Genomic DNA, 25,171 nt, shown 5'->3' on the forward strand with positions numbered 1-25,171 from the left:
GCAATTTTCCGAGCAACGTTTCGAGAAAATCGAAATTTCACAGGATAGAAAACCTCACTGACACATTGAGAAGATAATCTCTTCGGCTTTTAAAAAAAAATCATATCTCGGATAGGAGTCCGATTTAAGGCTTTAACGGATTGTGTCACCTCATTCGAGTTTTTGAATAACACGACATGAGGTATCTTGTAGCAAGGCTACACCTTATTCTGAAATAGTCGATGTATTCATATGATTCCAACTGTAAAGCATATCAGCATACCAAACACACGGGGAAAATAGGGCATATAGATGTTGTCGTTGTTGTTGTTGTTGTTGTTGTTGCTGCTGCTGCTGCTGCTGTTGTTATTGTTGTTGTTGTTGTTATTGCTGCTGCTGCTGCTGCTGTTGTTATTGTTGTTGTTGAGTTCAATTGCTCATGGAAGAATTTAAAGTTTGTCTTTGAAGATTAACTTGAACGAAGTCCCGTCTATATCGGCTGTAACATGCGGTTCAAACAGGAATTGGACTGGATGTTCTCTGGCATAAATTATGGAAAGCAATGTTGAAGTCATGATTCTACTTGAACATTTGGTCAAAACATCGGGCACTCGATTCATTGAAATAAGCTGCAAGCTTTTCAATGAATAACAGGCGAATAGTCAGTGAATTTAATGTTTCCTCGATAAGTCAGCCTGTAGCTTAAGTTTGAATATCAAATGTGGCACAAAAACCCATCTCTTGCCGAGGGTAAAGCGGAGTTTTGGAGAGCTCCTAAACAAGTTGAATAACAGCAAGCAGAACATATATTGGGATTTAGTTCCTTACTGACACTTTATCAAGTTACTGTCGTGATGTACTCGTATTCGTGCAGGGGAGGTCGCCCAGATCGCGTATACGGAGCCGCCAATATCTGGAGTTAGGCGACAACTTGGTCACAATCGACGGGTCCTGATACCACCTGCTACTTTTGGGTGCACGTCCTCGAGTCATATAGCCCATGAGTCACGCAGCCCATGAGTCATACAGCTCACGAGTCAGACAGCCTACGAGCTACACACTAAGTGAACAAGGCCCACGAGCTCGACATCAACTAACATATAGGGACACGAGCTGTATACGGTCCACTAACTAGAAAATAGGCAACTATTTTAGGGCCCAAGAGCTTGACACAAGGTTAACAAGGCCCAAAAGCTTGACATTACATCATGGGGCTTAATGTGCATAGTATCGAGCTCGTGGGCCTTGTTTGCCTAGAAAAGTGTCCAAATAGTGGGCCTTCTTTGCCTATAAGTGTTGAGCTCATGGGCCTTATTTGGCTAGTCTAGTTAATTGGCCTATTTCACTTGGTGTCTAGCTCGTGGGTTGTATGACTCGGGATTGTATGACATACGGATTTTTTTTTTCAATGTCTATCTCGTGGGCAGTATGACTCGGGAGTGCCGAGCTCGTAGGATGACCCCTTACTTTAGAGTGTGACGACCAGACACTACTTTAAGATTCTATGTACGTCTAACACATCTCTGAGGGGTGGGAAAAGGCTGAGCGGAAGTACAGGGAAATTGGGACTGCGCTCATATGAGACGTCAGTCTCTTCACCAACTACTTTCGCTGTACATTGTATATGGTATAGCTAGGTCCGTCAGCAGATGGTTTTCTATTAATTGGCACTATATCCATACACACTTTTGTGGGGGGCTTTTTTTGGCCATGTTCATGGCCGACAGGTGCGTGGATGAAATGATGGTGTTTTGATCTTGGACAAACATCCAGTACGTGATGGACACAGTGATTCGATCTGCGTATGACGCAGAATGACATAAACTTGTCATAAAATCATAAACATTCTCTGCATGCGATGGCAGCAAATCTCGGCACAATTACGAGTTTGACAGTTTGTCTAAAGACGTAAGATAACTGGATCATATATAAGTATGTATGTGTATACATATACATGTATATATGCTATGTGTGTGTGTGTATGTGTGTATGTGTGTGTGTGTATGTGTGTGTGTGTGTGTGTGTGTGTGTGTGTGTGTGTGTGTGTGTGTGTGTTAGTGTTAGATATACAAGAGGTGGGTTGGGATTAAATACCAAAAAGAAGTATTTTGCAATGTACATGCATTACCAGTACCACCGTCGGGTCAACCTTGAAATTGCCGGCGTGCCAGAAGAAAAGGGTGAAAACCCTGAAAAGATCGTCTTAAAGATCGCTCAGAAGATCACCGAAGATGTGAGCGCTGGCGACATCGACATTGCTCATCGAATAGGAAAAGAGGATGATCAGCGGGGGCCACGGCCGATTATCGTGAGATTCACCAACCGACGCTCGCGAAATATGATCTACGACGGCCGAAGAAAGCTACAGCACTTCACCACGAAAGATCTCGGGCTCCGCAGCAACTCTAAGGGCAACGGAAGGATCTATGTCAACGAAAACCTTGTTGCGTCCACCAGGGAGCTGCTGAAGGAAACAAACAGAGCAAGGAGGCTGGCCGGATACAAATACCTGTGGACCCACAACGGGCGAATCTACGTGAAGAAAAACGACGGAGGCGCCATCAGTGTCATCAACAGGAAAGAGGACTTGTCAAAGCTACAGTAAATATACGTATTACCTTTGTTTGTTGTCTACCACTATGATCCTTCCTCTAAATGCTGGATAACAATATTTTTCCTTTTAATCTCTTAACAGATGATGACTTTGTTACTTTATTTCAAAAAGACCAAAATGTACCTGCTAGAAACACCAAGTTTGATAGGACTGCAACTAGAATCTTAGCTGACAATCTAGATGAACTTAACATTGAGTTTAACAGCCACGATGAAGCGTGTCAACTTGCTCAATCGCCATACTTTACAGAAGCTACCCTTAGAGAATATTTACGAACGCTAGAACGAGCTGAATTATTTTGTTTCCATTTGAATATAAGAAGTGCTAATCGAAACTTTGAAAAGCTTCGCTTATTTCTTGATAATATTGATTTGCCCATGTTGCCTATCATAGGCCTCTCTGAAACGTGGTCTGCTGAAACTCCAGCGTCAGGTCCAATTAATGTTCTTGCTGGTTATGATATTGTCATTAACAACAGATCAAATAGACCAGGTGGTGGAGTAGCTATATATGTTCCCCGAATATATGATTACGCTATAAAGGAAGAACTGAAATATATGAATGATGTAATAGAATCATTATTTATTGAAATTTCTGTCTGTAAGGGCAAAAACATTCTGCTTGGAGTTATATACAGACCTCCTCAATCTAATTATGATGATTTTATGAATATTATGAACGATATTTGTCGAAACGGTGCATTCCACAATAAGGATTGCATCATCATGGGTGATTTCAATATAAATCTTTTGTCAAGCAGTAATGCTGCCTGTGATAACTTCCTTGATAACATTTTACAAGCCTCATTTCTGCCTCTTATTTCTAAACCAACAAGAATTACTGGTCATTCTGCTACTCTTATTGATAACATTTTTGCGAACCTAAAACCTTTTCCAAAATCTGGCATAGTGGTGAGCGATATATCAGACCATTTTATGATATTTTGTCACCTTGATATTGGACCAAGGAGTCATAGTACAATTCGAAGGCATGTATTTCGTCGTAAATTCACCCCTGAAAATATCGCTCTCGTTCAAGAAAAACTTCAATCTGTGGACTGGTCAATTGTGTATGACGCAAATGAAAATATTGACCAAGCATATGATAACTTTCTTTATCTTTTGAATAATTGCCTAGATGCATGCATTCCCTTAAGGAAATGTCGTACACAGGATTACAAACGAATCCCCAAGCAACCATGGGTTTCCAAAACACTCTTACGCTCAATAAATCGCAAGAGTACTTTATATGTTAATTTTATCAAAAACCGTGACGAAACCTCTCGAATGAAATATATTTCGTACAAAAATATTCTTACCAATACACTCAGATTAGCTAAAAAACAATATTTTGCGGACCAATTGAGTCAATTCAAATGTGATATCAAGCACACTTGGAAAGTAATAAATACCGTTTTGAATAGAGGGAAGGCTGTAAATCCCATTTCTAAAGTTCAAGTTGATAATACTATCATTGAGGACAAGTCTGAAATTGCCGAGATTTTTAACTCATACTTTTCAAAGATAGGTTCAAACTTAGCACAAACTATTACTCCAAGTGATAAATCATTTTACGAATTTCTTTCCTCACCAAACGACCACTCAATTTTTTTCAAACCAATTGACAGGCAAGAATTAATCAAAATTGTACTTCAGCTCAAAGCAAACAAAGCCCCTGGCTATGATGACATTGGCAATGTCCTTATCAAACACATTATACATTGCATCCTTTATTGTTTTTATATAACCTTTCATTACAATCTGGTCAAGTACCATCTAAAATGAAACTCGCAAAGGTGACTCCAATATTTAAGAAAGGAGACAAATTATGTATCAGCAACTATCGCCCAATATCTTTGTTAACTTCGTTATCAAAAATCTTAGAGAAAATTGTTCATTCAAGGACAACTACCTTCCTTGAATCTCACAACATCATATCTGACTCCCAATTTGGCTTTAGAGAAAAACATAACACAACTCATGCCATTCTAAGTTTAATAAATACCATATCAGCTTCAATCGAAAAATCCTGTCATACTATCGGTTTGTTCTTAGATTTTTCTAAAGCATTCGATACTATAAATCACGACATTCTGTTATACAAACTTGCGCACTATGGTATTAGAGGTAAGGCTCTGGAATGGTTCGAAAGTTATCTTTCTGGAAGAAAGCAATTTGTTACCATTGATGGATATAATTCGTCTACGGTACCAATCACGTGTGGAGTTCCCCAAGGAAGCCTTCTTGGTCCACTGCTATTCTCTATTTATGTAAATGATATTCGATGTTCTTCGAGTGTTCTCTCTTTTATCCTTTTTGCTGATGATTCAAACGTATTCTATACTCACAGTGATCCTAATAAGTTAGTAGAAGTTTTAAATGTAGAACTTGCACATGTAACAAATTGGATAAAAGCAAATAAATTATCTTTAAATAAACAAAAAACCAATTACATGTTATTCAGTAACTCTGTTAAACAACTTCCTGACCAAGTGATATTTGATAATTCTGTTATTAAAGAAGTCAAGATTACAAAATTTCTCGGTATTACAATTGACAATAAGTTAACTTGGAATTGTCATATTGATAATATTTGTAAGATAGTTTCAAGAAATATTGGTATCATTAATCACGTTAAACGGATTCTCCCCAAGTCAGTGCTTCTTATGTTATATTCAACTCTTATTCTTCCTTACCTTAATTATGGCGTAATGGCATGGGGAAATGCAATACAAACTAAAATGGACAGGGTGCTCCTCTTGCAGAAAAGAGCGATGCGTTTGATATGCAATACCGCTTATAGATCACACACTGATGTTTTGTTTAAAGAAAACCGTATTCTTAAGATTACTGATTTATATCGTCTTCAGCTGGGTTGTTTTATGTACAATGTAGAAATTAACGCTACTCCTGCTGTATTTAAGGAAATGTTTCGAAAAAATAATGTTATACATAATTACTCAACAAGGTATGCGAATGATTATCATCTTCCTAAAAATAGAACCAGTTTTGCTAACAGAAACTTTATGTTTACTGGTCCTAAGCTTTGGAATTCCTTTGATCGTTCACTAAAACAAGCTCAGAGCTTGAATAGCTTTAAGTATAAGCTCAAAAATGTGTTTCTTGATAAGTATTAATAAACAGTTTTATGGTAATTAAACGTATGTATATTTAAATCAATGTTTTCTAGAAGTACTTCATTAAGTATACTCGGAAGGTCATCTTCTGTTTCATTCATTATTCTAATGGTACACTGTATATAATGTACACTGTAAACACTTTATACATAAACTTATGCTTTGTAACATATACATGACTTGTTTGTATATCCATAGTACGGTTCATGTGCCCTTGTAAATAGTGTATATAATTATGGTGTTTTTGTTATATTTCACTCAGCCTTATCTTTGATATCATTTTGTCTATAATCTGTAGGGGGACTACATTTAACAAGCAGTGCTTCTAAGTAGTCCCCTCCACATTTGTATATGGTGTTATTCTATCTCAGAATATCACTATATCTTGTATATACATGTAACATACTGTGTATAGTTTTGATATAATGTCCACTATGTGTTATACCCTGTATATTCTATCATATAATGTCCACCATGTGGAATATGAATAAATTTCAATTTCAAATTTCAAATTTCAAATTTCAAATTTCAATTTCAAATTTCAATTTCAATTTCAATTACATGCATTCTTAGCATTTCTAAACTACTTGCATTAATCCTCTGTAAATCGGGTCACATCATTTTTTTCTTCAAAACTACTCAGAGATTAAGTAATCCTTTAAAGTAAAACCCGTCATTTGAAAACTTGTTAGACGGCATGACAGTGAAAAAAAGACAAAACAAAGGGGGAAAAGCAGAAAAGATCGTGATGCTCAAACATCCGGGATGCGTACGACAAGATTGTGTGTGTTTTCACGGCGTCAAACTAATCCTTACTCCACGATATCGAGCAGCCGTGACACAAGATGTGATCAGAGCAGATATAATATGTGCCACATCAGTGTCGTAAATTTTCGGCAAAGAGAAGCAATACGTTGTACCAATAAGAGGCTATCATCATTGATTCTCTGCAGGCAAAGTTTAGTATCATTATGAACGCGTGTGTCAGATGAAGGGACTCATTTTCTCCGCTCTTGTACATTGACGTGAGAGACATCTGCGTAAAACGACGTTACATGAGTTACACCGTAGACAATGTTGTAGGGTTTCCCGACCTGGGCAAATACCCTTCATCGTACTTCGTTCACCTATGTTTTCTGTTACTGCTGCATAAGTCCGTGCATTATGGCTTCAATTCAACATTTACAAAATAAATTAAATCAAATGCTGTGAGTCTCTTCGTTAGTGCAGTTTCAGTGCAGTAAATTGTACAATTTTCTGGGGGGGTTTTTGTCAAGCCAGACACAACATGATTCCCTTGAAGTGGCGATTATCTAAGCTAGACGTCACGCAGCTTTTGTCGTTTATATCTGCCATGGTTCTTCTTTATTTCTGCTATGATGCTGCTTAGGCTGCTAAGATTCTGCTATGATTTTACCAGGATTCTGTCATGGTTCTGCTTTGATTCTGCCACGATTCTGCCATGATTCGGCTATGACTCTGCTATAACTCTGCCATGACTCTGCTATGATCCTGCTGATTCTGCCCTGATTTCGCCATGATTATGCTATGATTCGGTTATGACTCTGCTATGGCTCTTCAATACTTATGCTATTGTTTTTTTTATAATTCTACTATGATTTTACTATGATTTACTGTGATTCAGCTATGACTGTGCTATGTGTTTATTATAATTCTGCTATAATTTTACTATCATTTACTGTGATTCTGCTATGATTCTATCATGGTTCTGCGAAGATTCTACCATGATTTATCCATGATTCTGCTATGACTCTGCTATGACTCTGCTATGATTCTGCTACGATTTTGCTATGACTCTGCTATGACTCTGCAATACCGAATTCTAATTCTTCTGATGTCTCAGTTTATGGGAGCGCGGGACTACTCATTCACTTCGTTAATTCTGCAACTTTTTTTTTGACAAGTACAGCAACAAAACATGTAATCCATTTCTCATAAAAGATAAACTAACACACTGACGCAAATGAAAGATAAACTTGATTCCTTGTAAACAATGAAATTGCAGACGGAATTCTCCGTAAATTGCATTTCAGTGGTCGCACAGTTACAGTTGGCACAATTAGCAACGCCTATGACAAGATTTAGGGAAAATGACCCAAACTAAGATGACGAAATCATCCATTTCACAATAATTATGATATGTTGACGATGTATATTTGACTTTTGAGCCCTCATCAACATTTCGGTTTTGTGTCACTATGCCTACTCCGTTTCCGCATCTCAAAACCTGATCCTGTTGTTTCTTTTCTCTCTCTCTCTCTCTGTCTATCTGCCTGTGATGAAACGTCAAAATGGCATTAGTCTTTCAAGAACCCCTTCTGGATGTGATGACTTGCCCTCCAATAATATTCACAAAACCACAAACAAGGCGCCCGATCGACACGGGCTGCGGGTAGGTCGGCTTTCGTGCCGGCAAAAATTGTCTTTCATGTTTTATATATCTATATATTCTTCTCTTTTTTCTCCATTTTGCATCAGAATTGTGACGTATAATCCTAATAGCAACCACGCTACGATCTCAGTTGATAGGTTTCCTCTCTGTTCATCAGCAGCCAGACAGGAGCGAGATATGGCAAAGGAGGAGAAGAAAAAAAAAGAGGAGAAAAAAAACTTCGAAAACCCAGAAATGCCCAAGCTGCACCAATTGAGGTAGAATTGCGATGCTTTCTGTCTCAAATACGATGGGGAGAACTCTCCGGTGTCCATTTCCAACAGCGCTCGATTACATTGATTGAAGTGACCTACACGTGGGGTTACACAATGTGTGCTACAAGGAAAGTGCGCGATTGTCTCGTATTCCTGATTCTCTTCTTCTTCTTCTTCGTCTTCTTCTTCTTCCCTCCCCCCCCTCTCTCTCTCTCTCTGTCTGTCTCTTTCTATCCCCACTGCTGGACTTGTCCTTGTCATCCTCGTGTCCTGGTGACTTTCATCGAATGAATAAATGTATGAACTTAAGGATGAGCGGTTGATTGAAATGTACACCTTTGTATTTCAGTAACCCCCTATATAAGTAAGTATATGTATTATCATGATATATAAATATACATGTACATACATAAATATATCACCAAAAATTGACCAAAATCCACCAATAAGTCTGTCATGTCAGTCTGTCTTTACATGCTCCGGATTCTTGTTTTTTACCTCTTGTCATCACAGCTTCTAAACGAGTCCGTTTTCGCATAGCTTTATCTCTCATGATATTTGCCAGAAACTGTCGACATTGAAAGTCACCGTATCACACACTACATGAGCGCAACAATACATTAAATGCAGTTTACAACACATGTCTGACATAACGATGGAGGGCGGGGAGGGGGTGGGCCTCAAACAGAACGAGAATAGGCAGCAGAGAGATCACGTGTTTAATGCCTTTTCGTTTTAAGCGGGTTGTGAAATGTGTTGGTTTTTTTTTTTTTTTTTTTTTTAGAGAACAATATTGCACAGAATGTGTCCGCTGTGCCCCCAAACATGGAGTGCATAGATGAATATCTCAAGCAGTTCAACAACCCCTCCTTTCTTTCTCTCTGACTAGATTTTCAAACAAACGATTAGCTTGTGAAAGCCAGATAACGTGTACAACTTGTGAGTTCCCTATACGAAAAAAAGAGAACATGTTGCTGTTGTTTTATAGAAAGAAAGAAGAGAGAGAAAGAGAACATCTCTAAAATAGTATTGCACTTTATTACACAGGCACAGTATTTTGTTTTCAAAATATGCTCGATATTTTAGGGACTGTCAAAACATGTCTCAGCAACCGTTAACGTTATCAGAAAGAGAAAGAGAAACAAACAACAACAACAAAGAGTTATATGAAAGCGTAAAAACCAAGAGGAATGCATCGATCTTGCGGGGCGAATAAATCGTATTCCATACGTCATTTCGCATCACCTCTTACGCCTTCTTGTTGAGACGTCCATGGTAATGAAAATGTCATACAAAAATCACTTCGACGTGAAGGGTAAAAAAAGAAAGGAAAAGAGAAGCAAAAATAAACATGTATAAAGAGCGAACTTCCCACTGAAAAGGGCAAAGGGATTGCCTTTATCGTGGACAATGCTGATGAGTCTTAACTTTGCTTTGCATTGAAGAGAGTATTATGCTGCTGAAACACAATGATTACAAATATTAGCATTAGACTTCATTCTTCGAGATTTTAGGCACTTCAGCGAAGTATCATGTTCTTCAGCTCTCCTATCGCTCTTTCACCCCAAAGTCTACCGGCAAAGTTGCATCACCTTGGCAACCAGATACTATTTTGCAAAAACTATTAATTGGGCATGAGTGTGGATATTTCTTACCAATTGTGCTCCAGGAATAGTTTCATATATCATAGTATAGTGTGTGTGAGCTAAGGTGGGGGGGGGGGGGGCAACAGACAAGTGTAGCTAGCAGCGAACAGGACAAATAATACTACTGTTCCATTTGTGACTGTGCTGTTATGCAACACAATATTTTATGGGCACCTGAAAAACAATTGTTTTGGTCAATTGATTTTTTTACGTCACACTAGTAATGCTTTTCGTTTGCTCCGATCAGACAATCGAAATTGTCTATAGAACCGAACAAACGGGGAATTTACGAGACATGAGCAATTTAACCAGATGTGCAACCAAAAAAAAAATGTTCGGAGGAACCTAAACGACATTATTATAAGAGAGGGGGTATTGATTCTCGTGGTTTCACCTACGCAATCTTATCTTTTCGAGTTGAGAGTAGGTGGGAGGAGAGAGAGGGAGAGAAAGGAGAGAGGGCACAACATGATCTGCATTTTTTTTCAATGCAGATGGGTAATCAAACACTAAGTCAACATTTCAAACTGGACAATATCAGAATATGCACAAATGAACATTGCGCTGCCAATTTGGCAAAAAGAGATTTATGAGCATTAATACATAACTTATGTTTAGTTTTTATGTTTCAGAGGCGCTCTGTGTTTCAATAATGAGATCACGAAATAGCTGATTACGCTAAAAATATGATAATACTACCTATTATAGTTTTAAACAAGTTGCATATGAATTGCATAAGTGTATAATTAAAGTTGTATTTTTGTTGTGGATAATCATGCCCTCCAATCAATGACATTAAAACCTTTATCATCATTTATTCCAAAGTTAAACCAATGACAGTTTTGATGTCATCCGGCGATACGACCATTATCATGCATGCCAGGCCTGGGCAACTCTTTGCTTTAAATCTTGTAGTACTGTGTAATCGCGTATCATCGGTTTCATATCGATCGTAATGATCTTTTCGATATCACAATAACATGGGTACATGCAAATTGACCAACAATCTCATACACAAACATTGATTCTGTATCATATTGGATTCTGTATCATGTTGGATTCTGTGTATATCTGTCGATGTTATGCCCTGCTTCTGACTAGTTACAAAGACTACAATAGTAGACCAAGCAAAGAATGTCTTCAATTTATTTTCCGGCTTTCATAAACTCTTCTCTACTTGCGCTTTAGTTGCAAAACGTTGTTTTCTGATTTCGAGGTATTTGCACATTTATCCATACAGCTCTGCGCACGGATTCACCTTCAATATGGAATAGCAGAGTTGAACATACACATAATATTTCCTGATTTCGTTCACTGTCGAAGAAGGCATTCAGATCACGCAAATAGTCATGATCCATACACATTGACTGGATTTTTACAAGCTGGGATGTGTTACGGAGATACTTTAGTGGCTTGGGCCTGGGATTTCAACCTCATCTCCACGCAGCCGCAAATGATAGTAAATCCAGTGACTTTGAAAAATGGAGGAAAAGCGATGGGAATTGTATCCTTTCGGGGGGAAAAGAGTAAGATCGAGAGAGAAAAAAAGGAACTTCTTTCAGTGAATTCAAGCCTAATGACGTCACTCAATGTACTGTGTGGTTCTCACTGTTTCCCCTTCAGATGGGACGTGCAATCAAGCGCCAATTTGCGTCCATTTATGAGCACGGCGCCCCCAAATTGTCGTACCGGAAAATGCACTGTATCCCTCGCTTTCTTCCACTGTCTTCCCCCTCCACAATTTCTATCCATGTGATCTTTCATATACGAATCAATTCTGTCCCATTCAGATTCTTTTCTAGCTCCTTGAAGGGGTATGCCAAAGGAAATTGCTCACATTTTGCCTTCGTTCAGGGTTTCCTTTTCTTGCTTTTTGAGCACACATACTCTTGACAATTTGTTTGGGGTATTTACAACATTTCCCCCTCTGATGCAAGATTTCTGTCTTGATCGATAGTTTTCTCTGCACGTTGCTGCACGCAGGGAAATATACTTGCGTGGGTTGGTGAGTCCCGATTTCAAAACTTTTGCTCATTTACGCGGTCATATGCAACAAATTGTATCGCGAGTCTTCCAAGGAGAATAGAAAGGATTTATTTCGGGGGAAAAACAAATCTTAGAAAACATAATGTATGAAAACTTGATATATGAAATAGATGGCTACTCGTCTATATACATCTGTTCGTTTGTGTATGATATGTATGTATATGATATGCATTCATTTTATATAAACATATAACTTATGATATGCATTCATTTTATATAAACATATAACTTATGATATGCATTCATTTTATATAAACATATAACTTATGATATGCATTCATTTTATATAAACATATAACTTATGATATGCATTCATTTTATATAAACATATAACTTATGATATGCATTCATTTTATATAAACATATAACTCGTGTATGCATACAAACAAAATAAATATATACAAAGAGAACAGTACTCTGTACTGCATCCTCACAAAGCCTCGATCTCAAACCGAGAGAGAAATAGATTAGGTGCTTTGGTGAAAAAGATACAAATTGATATTCGTCACAAACCTAAAGAATTAAATCTCACATAACCCTCTTCGGACATCAGAGTTTGATAATATAGGTTTTCCCGGCCAGTTTCATTGTTTTGTCATTCAATTTCATATTAGAAGCATTTTCGTCAAATTTGCTCAGGCATCAAAATACTGTCATTTAAAATTGTTTTTTTCTTCGTTCAAATTGGCTAATTTGGCAATCGATTTCGAATTTACGCATTCTAATTCATTGATTTCGCATACATTTTCGGCAATAGTCATTCAACTTCGCCTCCACCTGTCGCCAGCTCATTCCGAGTATTCAAATTCGAATATGGGTAAACAAGTTCATAAAAGGAGTATTCAAATTAAACCTGTACAATGTCTATTGAAAAATTCCTTTACTTGTATTATGTTTGAAATTGAATGTTAAAAAACGTCTACGTATGGATCACACAAGTTATGATGATGCAAATAAGTATATAAGATGAAGATCAGAAAGCTGCATGATGATCAAATAGATAATGACTTACGACGTGTAAGATAAAGATGTTACATGAAGAACACAATATGGTCATCTTAATGAAAATAAAGATATGTAATTTAGAGATAAAGACAGCCATGAGATGATATGACGAAATGAGGGAGTTTACATAACATGTTTAGCAAAAGAAACAATCTGGATGTTCAACTGAACAAATGCTGATGAAAATAAGGAATGTGAGTTAGACAGTGAAAGTCACATTCAGTGACTACCGCTGGACACACGATGTAATCACTCTTGCCTGTTCATAAGTGTACGTGCATTACGAAATTGAATGCTCAATTGTGAAATTGCTCGCTTAAAAACAAAATTGAAAGTGCTTTTAAGTGCTCATCAAGCCCTTCGAACTAATTTGAATGCACAAATTTGGAAATCCGTGCCCAGGCATGAAATTCGATGCTCATATTCGAATTTGAACTTGTGACCTCTAATTTGGGTGCCTAAAATCGATTTTGAAAGCATTAAACGTGGAATCGGTTGACCAAAGTCATTGCACCTCTTCAAACATACGAATTTGAATGCACATAAAATGAAAATTTGAAATTGGTAAAAAATATTGGTAAAAATTGGAAAACCTATATTTCGAAATTCGAAACTTTCTCGTGGTTAATGAAGCATGCCACCACAATTATGTCATGTGCTGTGGGTTGACTGATTACATCTGATTACATCCTGTTCATTGCAAGAACTTGGGCCCAATCTCTCAAGCTGTGCTTATACCTGTCTGCCACCTAGCTTTTCGATATCCATATTTAAGACTGAATGAACTTGCAATTGTTTTGCGGGCTAAAAGTAAGAGTACAGACAAGGTGAGTTTTTTTTTAAAGCATGGATTGCATATAGTTTTGCTGAAACATATGCTTGATATCTGGCAAGTCGTAGTGGATATGTAAATGTGCCTAAGTTATTTGAAAACAAATCAGTAACTTATTCATTTTCAAAGAAAAAAATATTAGTATGAGGGAGAGAATCCTTTAGGTTGATTTTACGAATCTATTTGCCCATTTTTGTATTTCGAATATTTTCTCGATCTGTGATTTTGCTCAAGTTTCCCTGTTGGCAATAAGTACTAGTATATCGTAATTCAGATATGGTAAGTTAAACGTGGACTACAAAACATTTCAAGATGTGATTGGGAAAGTAATGTGTTGGATGTGAGTTTGTTTAAAATTCCAGTTTTTCTTGAAAGCAAATAATCTATGTGAAATTTCTACGATGAAGGCCTACTAATTTTGATTATTCAACTTTGATTTTTTTTTTCAAATGATCAGTCATTTTGATACCGCTAGGCTGTTGAATAACAGAATTACTACTTAACGTATTAGCAATTGGAGACAATTTGTTTTTCTTCAATCCATACTGGTATACTGACATTAGTTCTCTATTCACTACACCTAAAAGGGCTTTGGGGTTTCGATACGAAAAGAAAATGTTGGGTTCATCGCTAAACAGAAGAAAGGACAAGATAAAATGACATTTCGCAATTATCAGGGATTTATGTGGAGTGGGAAGAAAACCGGCAATGACTGACATGAAAACAAATGCAGCGTCAGGATATTCGAGATGAAAGGAAAGACGTGACCATATGGTCACAAACGATACAGTATACAGTCCCGATGCAGTACTGGAAATGATTCCTTTTCGTGCATGGCGGCTCATGACTGTACAGAAATACTCGAACAAGATAACTGAAGTGAACAGGTATCAGTTCACAACTGTCCATGAATGAATCAGAGAGTAAATAGAGCAAGGAAGAGAGAGAGGAAAAAAAACTTGCAACAAGCTATCCCCCCCCCCTTTTCTTAATACTCCACATCACACACATATCAGTGCTTCTTCGTCCCTATCCAAGACACACGGGGGGCATCAATTACATCTCAGCGTTATTGTCGGATTCCCACCTCAAAAAACACCTGTGCGGGAGCAAACATCATTTGGTCGAATCGCCAAGTTCCCCGCCGAGGTTTCATTTCCATCAAGTGCGACATGCACTGACATGCGGCCGAGAATCTTAATGATGCTGTCCATCTTTCCGGCGAGACAACGCTGCGATATCTTGCTCAGATTTCCAGGAGAAGAAGTTGCCAATGAACATCTAGAATAATTCTCTAAGTTATAATGATTCATAGTTCCCAATATATTATCTATTCGCGATTTACACTACTATGAAACGATCTTTATGACGTTCGACCAAACAATCGATTTCATCGAAACAATGATGCGAGTGATACATACACATAGGAGCCAAATTAATCGAACACACACACACACACACACACACACACACACACACATATATATATATATATATATATATATATATATATATATATATATATATACACTCACTTGATAAAAACAATAACAAAAGTGATTTATGAATGTGATATGGTAATTTCATGGAAGAACCTATTAGAAATAAAGAGCAGTCATGATCTGTGACCATTATAGCAAACAAAATGACCGGTGTCCACAGAACGCCATTTTTATTCAAACATACATGATTGGCAATCATATGCTGTATTTTAGTTCATTTTTCCCGTACTAATGTGCTTAGAAACGCCGGTATAAAGCGCTGTATAAGTGTTATTCATTATTGTTATTATTATTGTCATTATCATCGTTATTATCATCATCATCATTAATTGATTAGACCTCTTCAACTGCATTTCTTGCTTATGTGCATATTTGTTTATGTGTTGTGTGTTTGAGTGTATATATATATATTTGATGGAATGTGTGTGATGGTGTTTGGGTGGGGGTGCGCACGTGCGTATTTGTCTGATTTAATGTGGAAATCCGCAGGCCTGAAAGATAAGGATATTCTCACTTGTATGAAAAGCTGGAATCTGCGGACCTCTCGGTATTATCAGAACTTTTTATACGTTCCAAATTTATTACAATTCTTAACCTTTATTAGAAAGCTGATCAGAAAACACTGGGGACCTATATTTCTTTTCGGAGTTTCTTTTTTTTTTCTCGTTACTCTGAACTCTGTACTCGTTGTAAGTGAAAGAAAGGGTGTGTCTGTGTTACACATGATTGTGTCTACATCTATCTTTCCTGCTAGGATAGCTTGACATAAATGTCCAGTGCCTGCTTTGAGGAGACGGCCCAACAAACTTACGACGAATTCTGGCGGTGTCTTACAGAGCAAAGCAAACTGCCAAGACGAAGTGTATGTAAAAGATAGTGGACGAGACTCCATAAGGACGTTCGAGCGACCCGAAGGCAAACTTGCGCGCCCAAACCTGAGTGGCGGGCCCGACATGAATATTGGCCCAGAGCTCAGCGATATTGTTTATAGTGTACATCTCAAGGCTAGTGTGCATGGTAAAAATCAGCCTCAATCAAACGGGGAAAGCTTGGACAATAACTGCCGCTTCCGATGCATCAAGCTTCATACACGCACAATAACTTTTCCATTTGAATACATTCAATCAGACCAGCAGCTTTTTACTTTCTTTCCTATTTTTTCCCTCTCCTTCTTTCTCTCAATTCCCAATTCCTCTGCTGTGTAACATGGAATCAGTTACGAGTGCAGAGTACACGTTTGTGTACGACTTGAGGAAATCAATAGAAAGGGGAGGCATCGTAATGTGGTACAAAGAGTCACATACCATCTTTGGAAACGGGCGAATGATTGCCTGGATCAGTGACTAGCGTCTTCATCTATTACATCTCCAGCCTTCTAGCCGATGTCACTAACCATAGTACAATGCGTTTTAGTGTGAAAGAAATATACAGAAAGCAAGTGGAATAGCTCCAAAACCTGGGGAGCGGAAGGGCATCAAAACAAAGAAAAATAAGGAAGAAAAGAGTTGAAGAGTTTAAGAGTTGAAGATGACAAAAACGAAGATAAGTAGCGGGAAAAAAAGAAAGGGGATAGAAAATGGGAGGAGAAAATGTTAAAATGAATTAAAAAGGGTGTATAGGGATGATAACAAAAATAGATTCAAATAAAGATAAAAAGACACGGTAACAGGAGACAGTGAAGAAATCCCCAAAGAAGAGCTTAAAGTTTAATAGTTGTGGCGGAAATGGCAGCTACACCTGCTGTTGCCATATCCATAGAAGTGGCAGTAGCATTGGTATGATGGTCACTGATGGTAGCAATGATATAAGCAGCAATAAAAATGGAATTAGTTGTTGTCGTCGTTGCAAAAGGGGTAGCAGTAGTATTGTACAAGCGACAGTATAAAGCAGTAAATGCAGTATGTAGAAAAGGTAGTAGAATCAGTAGTGGTATAGCTGTGGTAGAAGTATGATAGCGGTATATGCAAATAAATGAATAATAATACAATAAATCGCTATGCAGTAGAAGTATAGTTTTAATGGTAGTATATAGCATTAGCAATGGTAATACACTGCAGCAATGCTAGAAGAACAGTAGCAGAGGTAGCACTTCATGGACACCACACGGATATTCCCATCAAGGAAATATTATTTAAAGGAGACCTCCAGACGATTTTCACACTTTTACATTTGAACAACTATAAATTAGTGAGTACAGAGTTTCAGAATTCATAGTGATTGGGATGAGGAATAAGAATGTTTTCAAAATTTATAACAAATTGCAATGAACAAGGATGATGACATGGCAGCCTCACCATAAGAATGAAAGGGTTGGGGCTCAAGGAAGCAGAACAAAAGAAGAAGGTATGCTTAAATTCTACACAGGTAAAATTGTTAAGCAAGCGGTATTGTAATGGAATTACACTGCTACATGTCTGAAATATGTGAGGCTCCTATGTCATCAACACTGTTCAGTGTAATTTGTTCAAGATTGGTTTCTCTGCTCAAGGACCACAATAAATTCCACAAATCTATACATGGAGCTGTCGATATATGTACTACTCTTCAAACATTTTAAACAAGAAGATGTCTACAACTTATGATCATGAATATAAAAACCAGAGCATTTCATTAGTGTCAATAGAATTGATGATACTGTAGCATGATCCAATGATCTTGAATACATATTTGGAGGCATTACAATTATGGTTCATGTTTTAATAACGATAACGCCCACGACTTATTGATCCCGTATGCTCTAATTCGAACCCTTGTAATATCTGTCGTGCGTTGTAATGAAATGTACTCGTACGCGATGAATACGTTAGAGTAGCCTATTCATTTAAGGAGCCAGGTACTCTAATACTGTGACAGAACAACACGTTGCAATTCTCAGCAGACGAAATTATATCCAATCAAAAATATTGTCTCATAATATCGCGCGTTTTTAAATGCGCATTTGCACGGCACATTTTGAGAGATTATTCGACATCTTGCAGCATTGTCTTGCGCAGAGAGAGTACAGTGCATGGTATTACGCATACAGTTGATTCGAAACACTATCTGCACTGGTTATCTTTTTCCAGTGTGCATAAACGATTGGTGGAATAGGACAACATTACGGCGTTTTTCTCCCATCACCTGGGAGATGCTTCTTCCTTTTTCCGACTACTTGTGTCCCGCTGTGTATCCGCTAATCCCGACAACCCCCTTCACCCATCCCATCTCTAGCCCAATAGCCAGGGATGCCCAGGGCTCCCCAAAGTGGTCCGATTTTGCCGATGTTTGTACGTCCGGTAGTTAAATATATTTAAGAGGACGCCTCCATAGAATGAAGATTGTGCCTTTTATTCTCCCTCCCTCTCTCTCTCCCTCTCTACTTATCTCCCCCTCTCTTCCTCTTCTTCTTTCTCTCTCTCTTTTCCTCTATCTCTCTTTCTCTCTTATTCTATACTCTCTCCTCCGTCAGACATAGGAACGTCGGTGATGTTCAAGCAGAAACCCAAGTTTGCTGTTTGATTATGCGCTTTGCCTCAGTGAGGTATGCTTATACGCCTCCTTTTGAGCAATGCTGCTAATCTTTCCTGTTTAGCATGTTTAGAGGAGCAAAAGTTTACTGAAGTTCAGCAGCTTTCAGGTCTTTGATTTAATCATTACATAATAATATGTGTCCTTTCATGTGACAAGCACTTTTTTTTTTACAATTGTCAAAATCGGTTTCATTGATATTTTTTGAGATTCTCACAGATTCTCACTGATATCATTAAATATGTCAGTATTCATTTATGACGATTATTTCCCCTTTTATATGTCGTTTAAACTTGCAAATAGCTCTATTTACTGGAATATGGAAATCAAACAACTCACTCCCAGGCTGAATCGCAAATAGCTGGACAGACCTACTGTGAATGATTCCTCCGAATGAGACTGTCTGAATCACTATGACAATTTGTAGCACAGGATTTTAACTAAATACAATTACTTTATGATAGCCCACCAGTGTGCCCACGTAGATCTAAACACTGATGCCACCAACCAACTAATATCCTTATTCAAAGCTCAGCCGCACACTACGTGGGAGGAAATGTATTCCGCAATTCAATAATCGCATGTAATTCAACGGATTGAAATACAATGTACTTAGAATACCCTGAACATAGAAAATCTATATTCCCACTTGTCTTGATAGTGTATAATATACGCGAATATTGTGAAAGGCATTAATCACTCTGAATTCATAATATCATGATTCGTCACCAGAAAGCTGCAAATTAGGACAATTTCGATAAAATACACGGGAGTTCATATTTGTAAAAAAAAAATCGAAAAAAGTGATATCCTAGATACCTCTCTTTTGTTTTTCGTAGTCTGAGAAATATCTTGACATTATGAAATTCCCCTTTCCCTTATAAGGATGACATAATGTAACGGGATTGATTTGAGTTCAAACGGACTTGCGTTTAGGTGGGCGCTTTTTTCTTTTATAGTCGATTTTCTCTGAACACTGTGTCCATTCGATTTTCCCTGTTTTGTGCAAATTTCATTTGATTCAGTGGGACACTTTGATCTTCAAGGTCTTGGATATATGTAAGAAACTAAAAGTAAGAAGTTGCTGTTTAACAATGTTGTCACGTTTTTGTAATGACCAGTCCCAAGTACATGAGAAATTACCTCCCACCTCCTATGAATAAGTCGATTACTATGAAGTATATCACTGCTCATCAGTAAGTCAATGATGTCAACGACAACATCGATTTGAAGAAAACATATAAGTATTTTTTTTTTGTCATGAATGATGGGTTAGGTCCTTCTGTTTCTCTGATGCCCATCTGTAAATGAGCATAATAAATTTGTCCTGGGGAATACGCCCTATAAAGTGGAAATTAGATTGGTATTTGTTTTTTATCTGTTAAGAAGTCAAAGGTCATGGTTGTTTTTGAGTGCGCTCATGCGATTACTTTAAGAGTCATTTTAGGACGAAAATTAATCACAAGTGACCGAAACAAGCATCCTGGGTCACAATTTTTAATGCTGCTATTTATGATTATTATGGCGACAACGGCACCATAATCTATATAGTAATTATGCCTTCGTCATTTATCATCATTGTTATTATGATGATTGATGTGCGTCGTTACGAATGTGACCGAGCGTGGAAAAGTGGGTGGTATACTGTGGGGGAGGGGGTGGGAGGTAGGCTATAGACCAGGAGAGGAAAGAACGACAAAGTCTTTAAAACTTGAAGCATCATTCTACAGGACAGCATCATTTGTGCGCATGAGCATTTATGCGAGCAATGAGCGATGTTATGCATGCTATGCTGTTTTTTTCGGTAAAGCACACTTCATTGACCAAATTGGAAGAAAACAGAGATTCAAAGGCTGCAGTATAGTCCCAAATCAGCAAAGTTCTCGATTCAATTTCAAGAATTCCAGATTTGATAGTTCTGCCCCCCCCCCCCGTCATCGAATTCTTCTCCGATACATTCTTTACCAGTTGTGCCACACAATATGGTATTTGTCGTACTTGTTCAATCACGAAATACATATATGTAGCATACAATAAGTTATCTGTCTGTAAGAACGCTTATGACTTATTAACAACAGACGCAACGTTCTACACTGGATGATAATGTTGCCTTGTTTATCAAATGCTCACGACGAAAACGAGACCATGCGTACTTAAGGATTCGCATGTTTCAAAACAGTCGCCCATTTCCTGAGTAGAGATCTTAAGAATGGAAAAGCCCGGACTTTCGCCAGAGAATGCATATAGCCACAGACTCGGCAGCCTTCGGACGTATTTCAGCTGTACGCAGAGTTAACGAGTAGGCGTTTTGCCCGACACTTCTAATGTTCCGCCGTTGAACGAATCGATGAGCCCTCTTCAAATCGGCAACGAAATTTTAGTGGGCCAATCGTTGGTAATCTAGTAAGGCAAGTGTTAAATCGGCAGTGATTAGCGGTGAACTGCCGCTTAAACGGTGATAAATAGGGAGAATGGAGGTCTAATCACGCATGGAAAGAGCATTCTATTGCGTCCTTAAATGATCCGTGTTAACCAATTGATACGTTCGACTATACTAATACTCCCAGAGATAACAGACCAAAACCAATTCATTGTCATATATTTCTCTTTGGGCTAAAATGAATGCAATAAATTATGTTTGTCTGTTCCCTTAATTCCGACTTAAATGGCATATTTGTAATGTGCTTTCTGCGTTGACAATTTGAGTTTAAGCATGCTAGGAGTTTAAGACAGTGAAGGTAGCATGCTAAGTGATGCATTGATTCATCTAACGCTGTCTCTAAACACAAAGTCAATTAACACATTATAAGCTGTGATTAACAGCAGTATCAAAATAGCTCTTTGTTTAACTAGAATCTCATTTGCGGTGAAATGAAAAGATAAGACACCTTCTCAGGGAGAGGTAAAAAAATTGAAATATAAACAGTTTTGGTGAATAGTTTTATTTCACAAATCATGACTTTTACAATATTCAAGGTTAGTTAGGAAATGGAAAGCGGCATTATCACAGCACTTTGATTCTATTTCTGAAAAAAATTTCCTTTTCTTGCCTTATATCAAAGTCATTGTGAAAATGTAGATCATCAGTGGAACAGAATGAAAGATGGTGAAGCACAGTTTTTAATTAAACACAAAATGACGCACATGATAACATCATAACACCCGTGTGACAGCAATGCTAAGATGCTTTAAAGGGATGGTATAGATTTGGTAGAGATGAGGCTTCAGGTTTCCAGCTTGCGAGGTATTGAGAAACCTCTCGTGAAATATGAAAAGGCATGCATACAATTTTAAGAGGGATCAAAAGTTTACTCGATGAAAATTGGTTTTTACATGGCTGAGATATCCAAAAACAAAGAGGTCCTAATAAAACATGGAACCCACCTTTTAAGAGGACCCATCTCAGTCGTTTCAAACCCGATTTTTATCAAATAAACTTTGAATTCCTCTTAGAATTGTATGCTCTTAAACATTTCATAGGTGGTTTCTAGTTATCTCGCAAAAACCTAGAATCTGAATCCCCACCTCAACCAAACAATACCATCCCTTTAACAACTTTCACTGGAGAGAGAGCATAGAGTTATTACGATGAATTTCGTCAAGAGAATAAATAAAAAAAAACATTAAATTTCGTAGCTTCTAAGGCTGCAGAACACCTGGGGAAAAGAAAATTTTTCTCTCTTCATGCAAATTATCAAGGAATGCTTTACAAGTGCATAATTCTTAAACTTGAATCTTTTTTCTTTTTTAAGGTAAATATGACATGACACGGTCCAGGAAATTTTGATGGTAGTACGACCTTCACGAAATTTTCTTTTGTTCGCTGTGGTAGGAATATTTTGACCATCTGCTCTTGGATGTGTGAGGATGAGAAAATGTCAGCGTCGAAAAAAGATGACATGATTTCGCGACCAAACAAGAGATGTAAATTCATATGCGATACGATATGCCTCATCTGAAATATCTCTCGGGAATCCGAGGGAAGGAAAAAAATCCTCACGTAATCTGATTATGTTTTCCTAATAGAGAAATGAACTTTTTGTCTTCCATTTGAAATGAGAGTTAAGAGCAATCTGCGGAAATGCAATTCCCAATGTTACTTCTTGCATTGTCTGTCGAGCTTACCAAAGAGATAATTAAAGATTCACTCTTGGCCTTACAACAATGTCTGCCTATAACTATATTATGTCTATAATCTAGAAACCGTGCTCTTCTCATTTCAACCTAAATTAATGCTGAACAGCCCAAGATGGATTAGTGACAACGCCGAACACGTGTCTGCAAGCCAAGCCACTGAGTATTTGATTGTGGCTTCAAAAAAAAAAAAGAAGAATGTACGCATTCTAATTTCACAAGATGCGAAGAAGAAGACTAAAGCATTGGTTAGGCCTTCCCTGGTTGAAGACAACAACAATAACAACAGATGCATCGTAAACGGATGCGTTGAATGGCTTTCAGAAAGATGGTCGCAAACATTTAGAGATGCCTGGTCCTTTCATAGTGAGTCAAAAGGATTTGCTTCGAGAGTATAAGACATGATTCTTCCCGAGAACTTGCAACATTTTTTTTTTGTCACTGGAAGGGGGAGAGAAAATTATGTTGACGTAACCGGCTAAACAACAACAACGACGACAGCAAATGTTTTACTCAAACGACGTCAGGGGGAGAATGGATGTCACTGACGTACCTTAGCAGAATCCTCTCTTAGTAAATTTAAGTTTGAAAATAGTTTTCAACGGATTTTTTTTTTTTTACTTCACAAGTTTTCATATAAATATAAACACTGAATATGCACCCACACTTCTATATTAACCATCGAGATAAGACGTACTTATTTTCGAAGTAGATATAATGTAGTCAAATCTAAAAAATACTTCCTTAACTTATTTATTTGATAAATGAAATATATAATCATAAATATATACTGATTGACTGCACACGGCGTTTCAAATAAACATGTTGACAGAAGGAGCAGCAATGTTGGTTACGTGGAATATGAAACAATAGCAGGTAAATACTGTGGGTGTTTTGTTTCTGTTGTAATTTTAACCTGCCCCTGCACAATTATAGCTTTGATATGATGACTTTTGCCTTTTTGAATTGTATTTCATTTCCAGGCACATGGGTGAAACAACATCAGTGGAGACTAAGTATTCAAGAGTGGAATGACCAGAAATTGTGTAGTCTCAGAAAGGAAAGTATCCCTTCCCATAATTTGAACTCTTCACAAACAATGGTACAAAGATTGAGAGTTCAACGATAGAAAGACTTAAGGCTGAGCCACGAACTGCCATGCACATGGGCATGGTAAATCTGTTCCACAAAAGATGGTAACATTTTCATTAGATATGTTTAAATCTATAATATGACATCGTATTGCTGCACTAAAACAGCATCATGACTGAAAAAGATCAGGAGTAGCCTATAATAATTATCAGTCGCAGCACTTTTCTTCTATCAATTTAAAGAAAACACAGGGTGGATCATTCTTTCCCATTTTAATCATTACCAAAGTTATTCATAATATACCACATAAAGTAAGCTTGGATTCTTGATAGAAAAGAAACAGAAAGGTCTATGAAAGGTTGTACTCTGCTATGGGCCCGTTTTATCAAAAGATATGGGCCTAATCGATTATAAATTTCCTTACCACACAGACTGCCATAGACTTACCATAGAAATCAACTATATAATCAATTATAACTCTTCATAAAGCAGGACCCTGGTCCTAATTCATTGTTATAAGATAATCTTAACAAACTCATTCTTATCCCATCAATTATGCATAGTGTATATACTTTATACTTACTTCAGTAGGGAATCTTAGGGTGCAGTTTAAGGGTGGCGGTCACAAGCTCGACACCCACGAGTCGTACAAGCCATGAATTATACAGTCCACGAGTCAAACGGTCCACGACTTATACAGCTCACGAGTCGTACAGCCTACGATATAGACACTGATTGAACAAGGCCCCTGAGCTAGACATCAACTAAAATAGGCCTACGAGCTTTCCGGTCCACGATCTAGACACTAGCCAAATAAGACTCACGGGCTCGACTCTAGACAAAAAGGCCCACAAGCACGACAGTGCACATAGGTTTAGTGTTTGTCGTGTCAAGCTCGTGGGCTTTGTTTGCCTCGTGTCAAGTTCATGAGCCTAGTGTAGTACCTAGCTCGTGGGCATTTTTTGACTTAAGTGTCAAGCTAGTGGGCCTATTTCATTTATTGTCTATCTC

General features: G+C 37.7%; 1 protein-coding gene across 1 annotated transcript; it reads left to right on the plus strand.

Moving 5' to 3' along the window:
• The first annotated feature begins 2,098 nt into the window (after positions 1–2,098).
• On the plus strand, positions 2,099–2,906 carry LOC139742470 (uncharacterized). Its single transcript, XM_071653012.1, has one exon. The coding sequence runs from the start codon at positions 2,099–2,101 to the stop codon at positions 2,582–2,584; it is 486 nt and encodes a 161-aa protein (XP_071509113.1). The 3' UTR covers positions 2,585–2,906.
• The last annotated feature ends 22,265 nt before the right edge of the window (positions 2,907–25,171 follow it).

Source organism: Diadema antillarum, unplaced genomic scaffold, assembly GCF_040938485.1.
Source record: "Diadema antillarum isolate AM-2024a unplaced genomic scaffold, OU_Dant_1.0 scf00000032, whole genome shotgun sequence".
NCBI classification, from domain to species: Eukaryota; Metazoa; Echinodermata; class Echinoidea; order Diadematoida; family Diadematidae; genus Diadema; species Diadema antillarum.

Bases quoted from the DNA above. Each gene is read 5' to 3' on its own strand.
- LOC139742470 (XM_071653012.1), top strand. From the start codon at position 2,099: ATGCATTACCAGTACCACCGTCGGGTCAACCTTGAAATTGCCGGCGTG.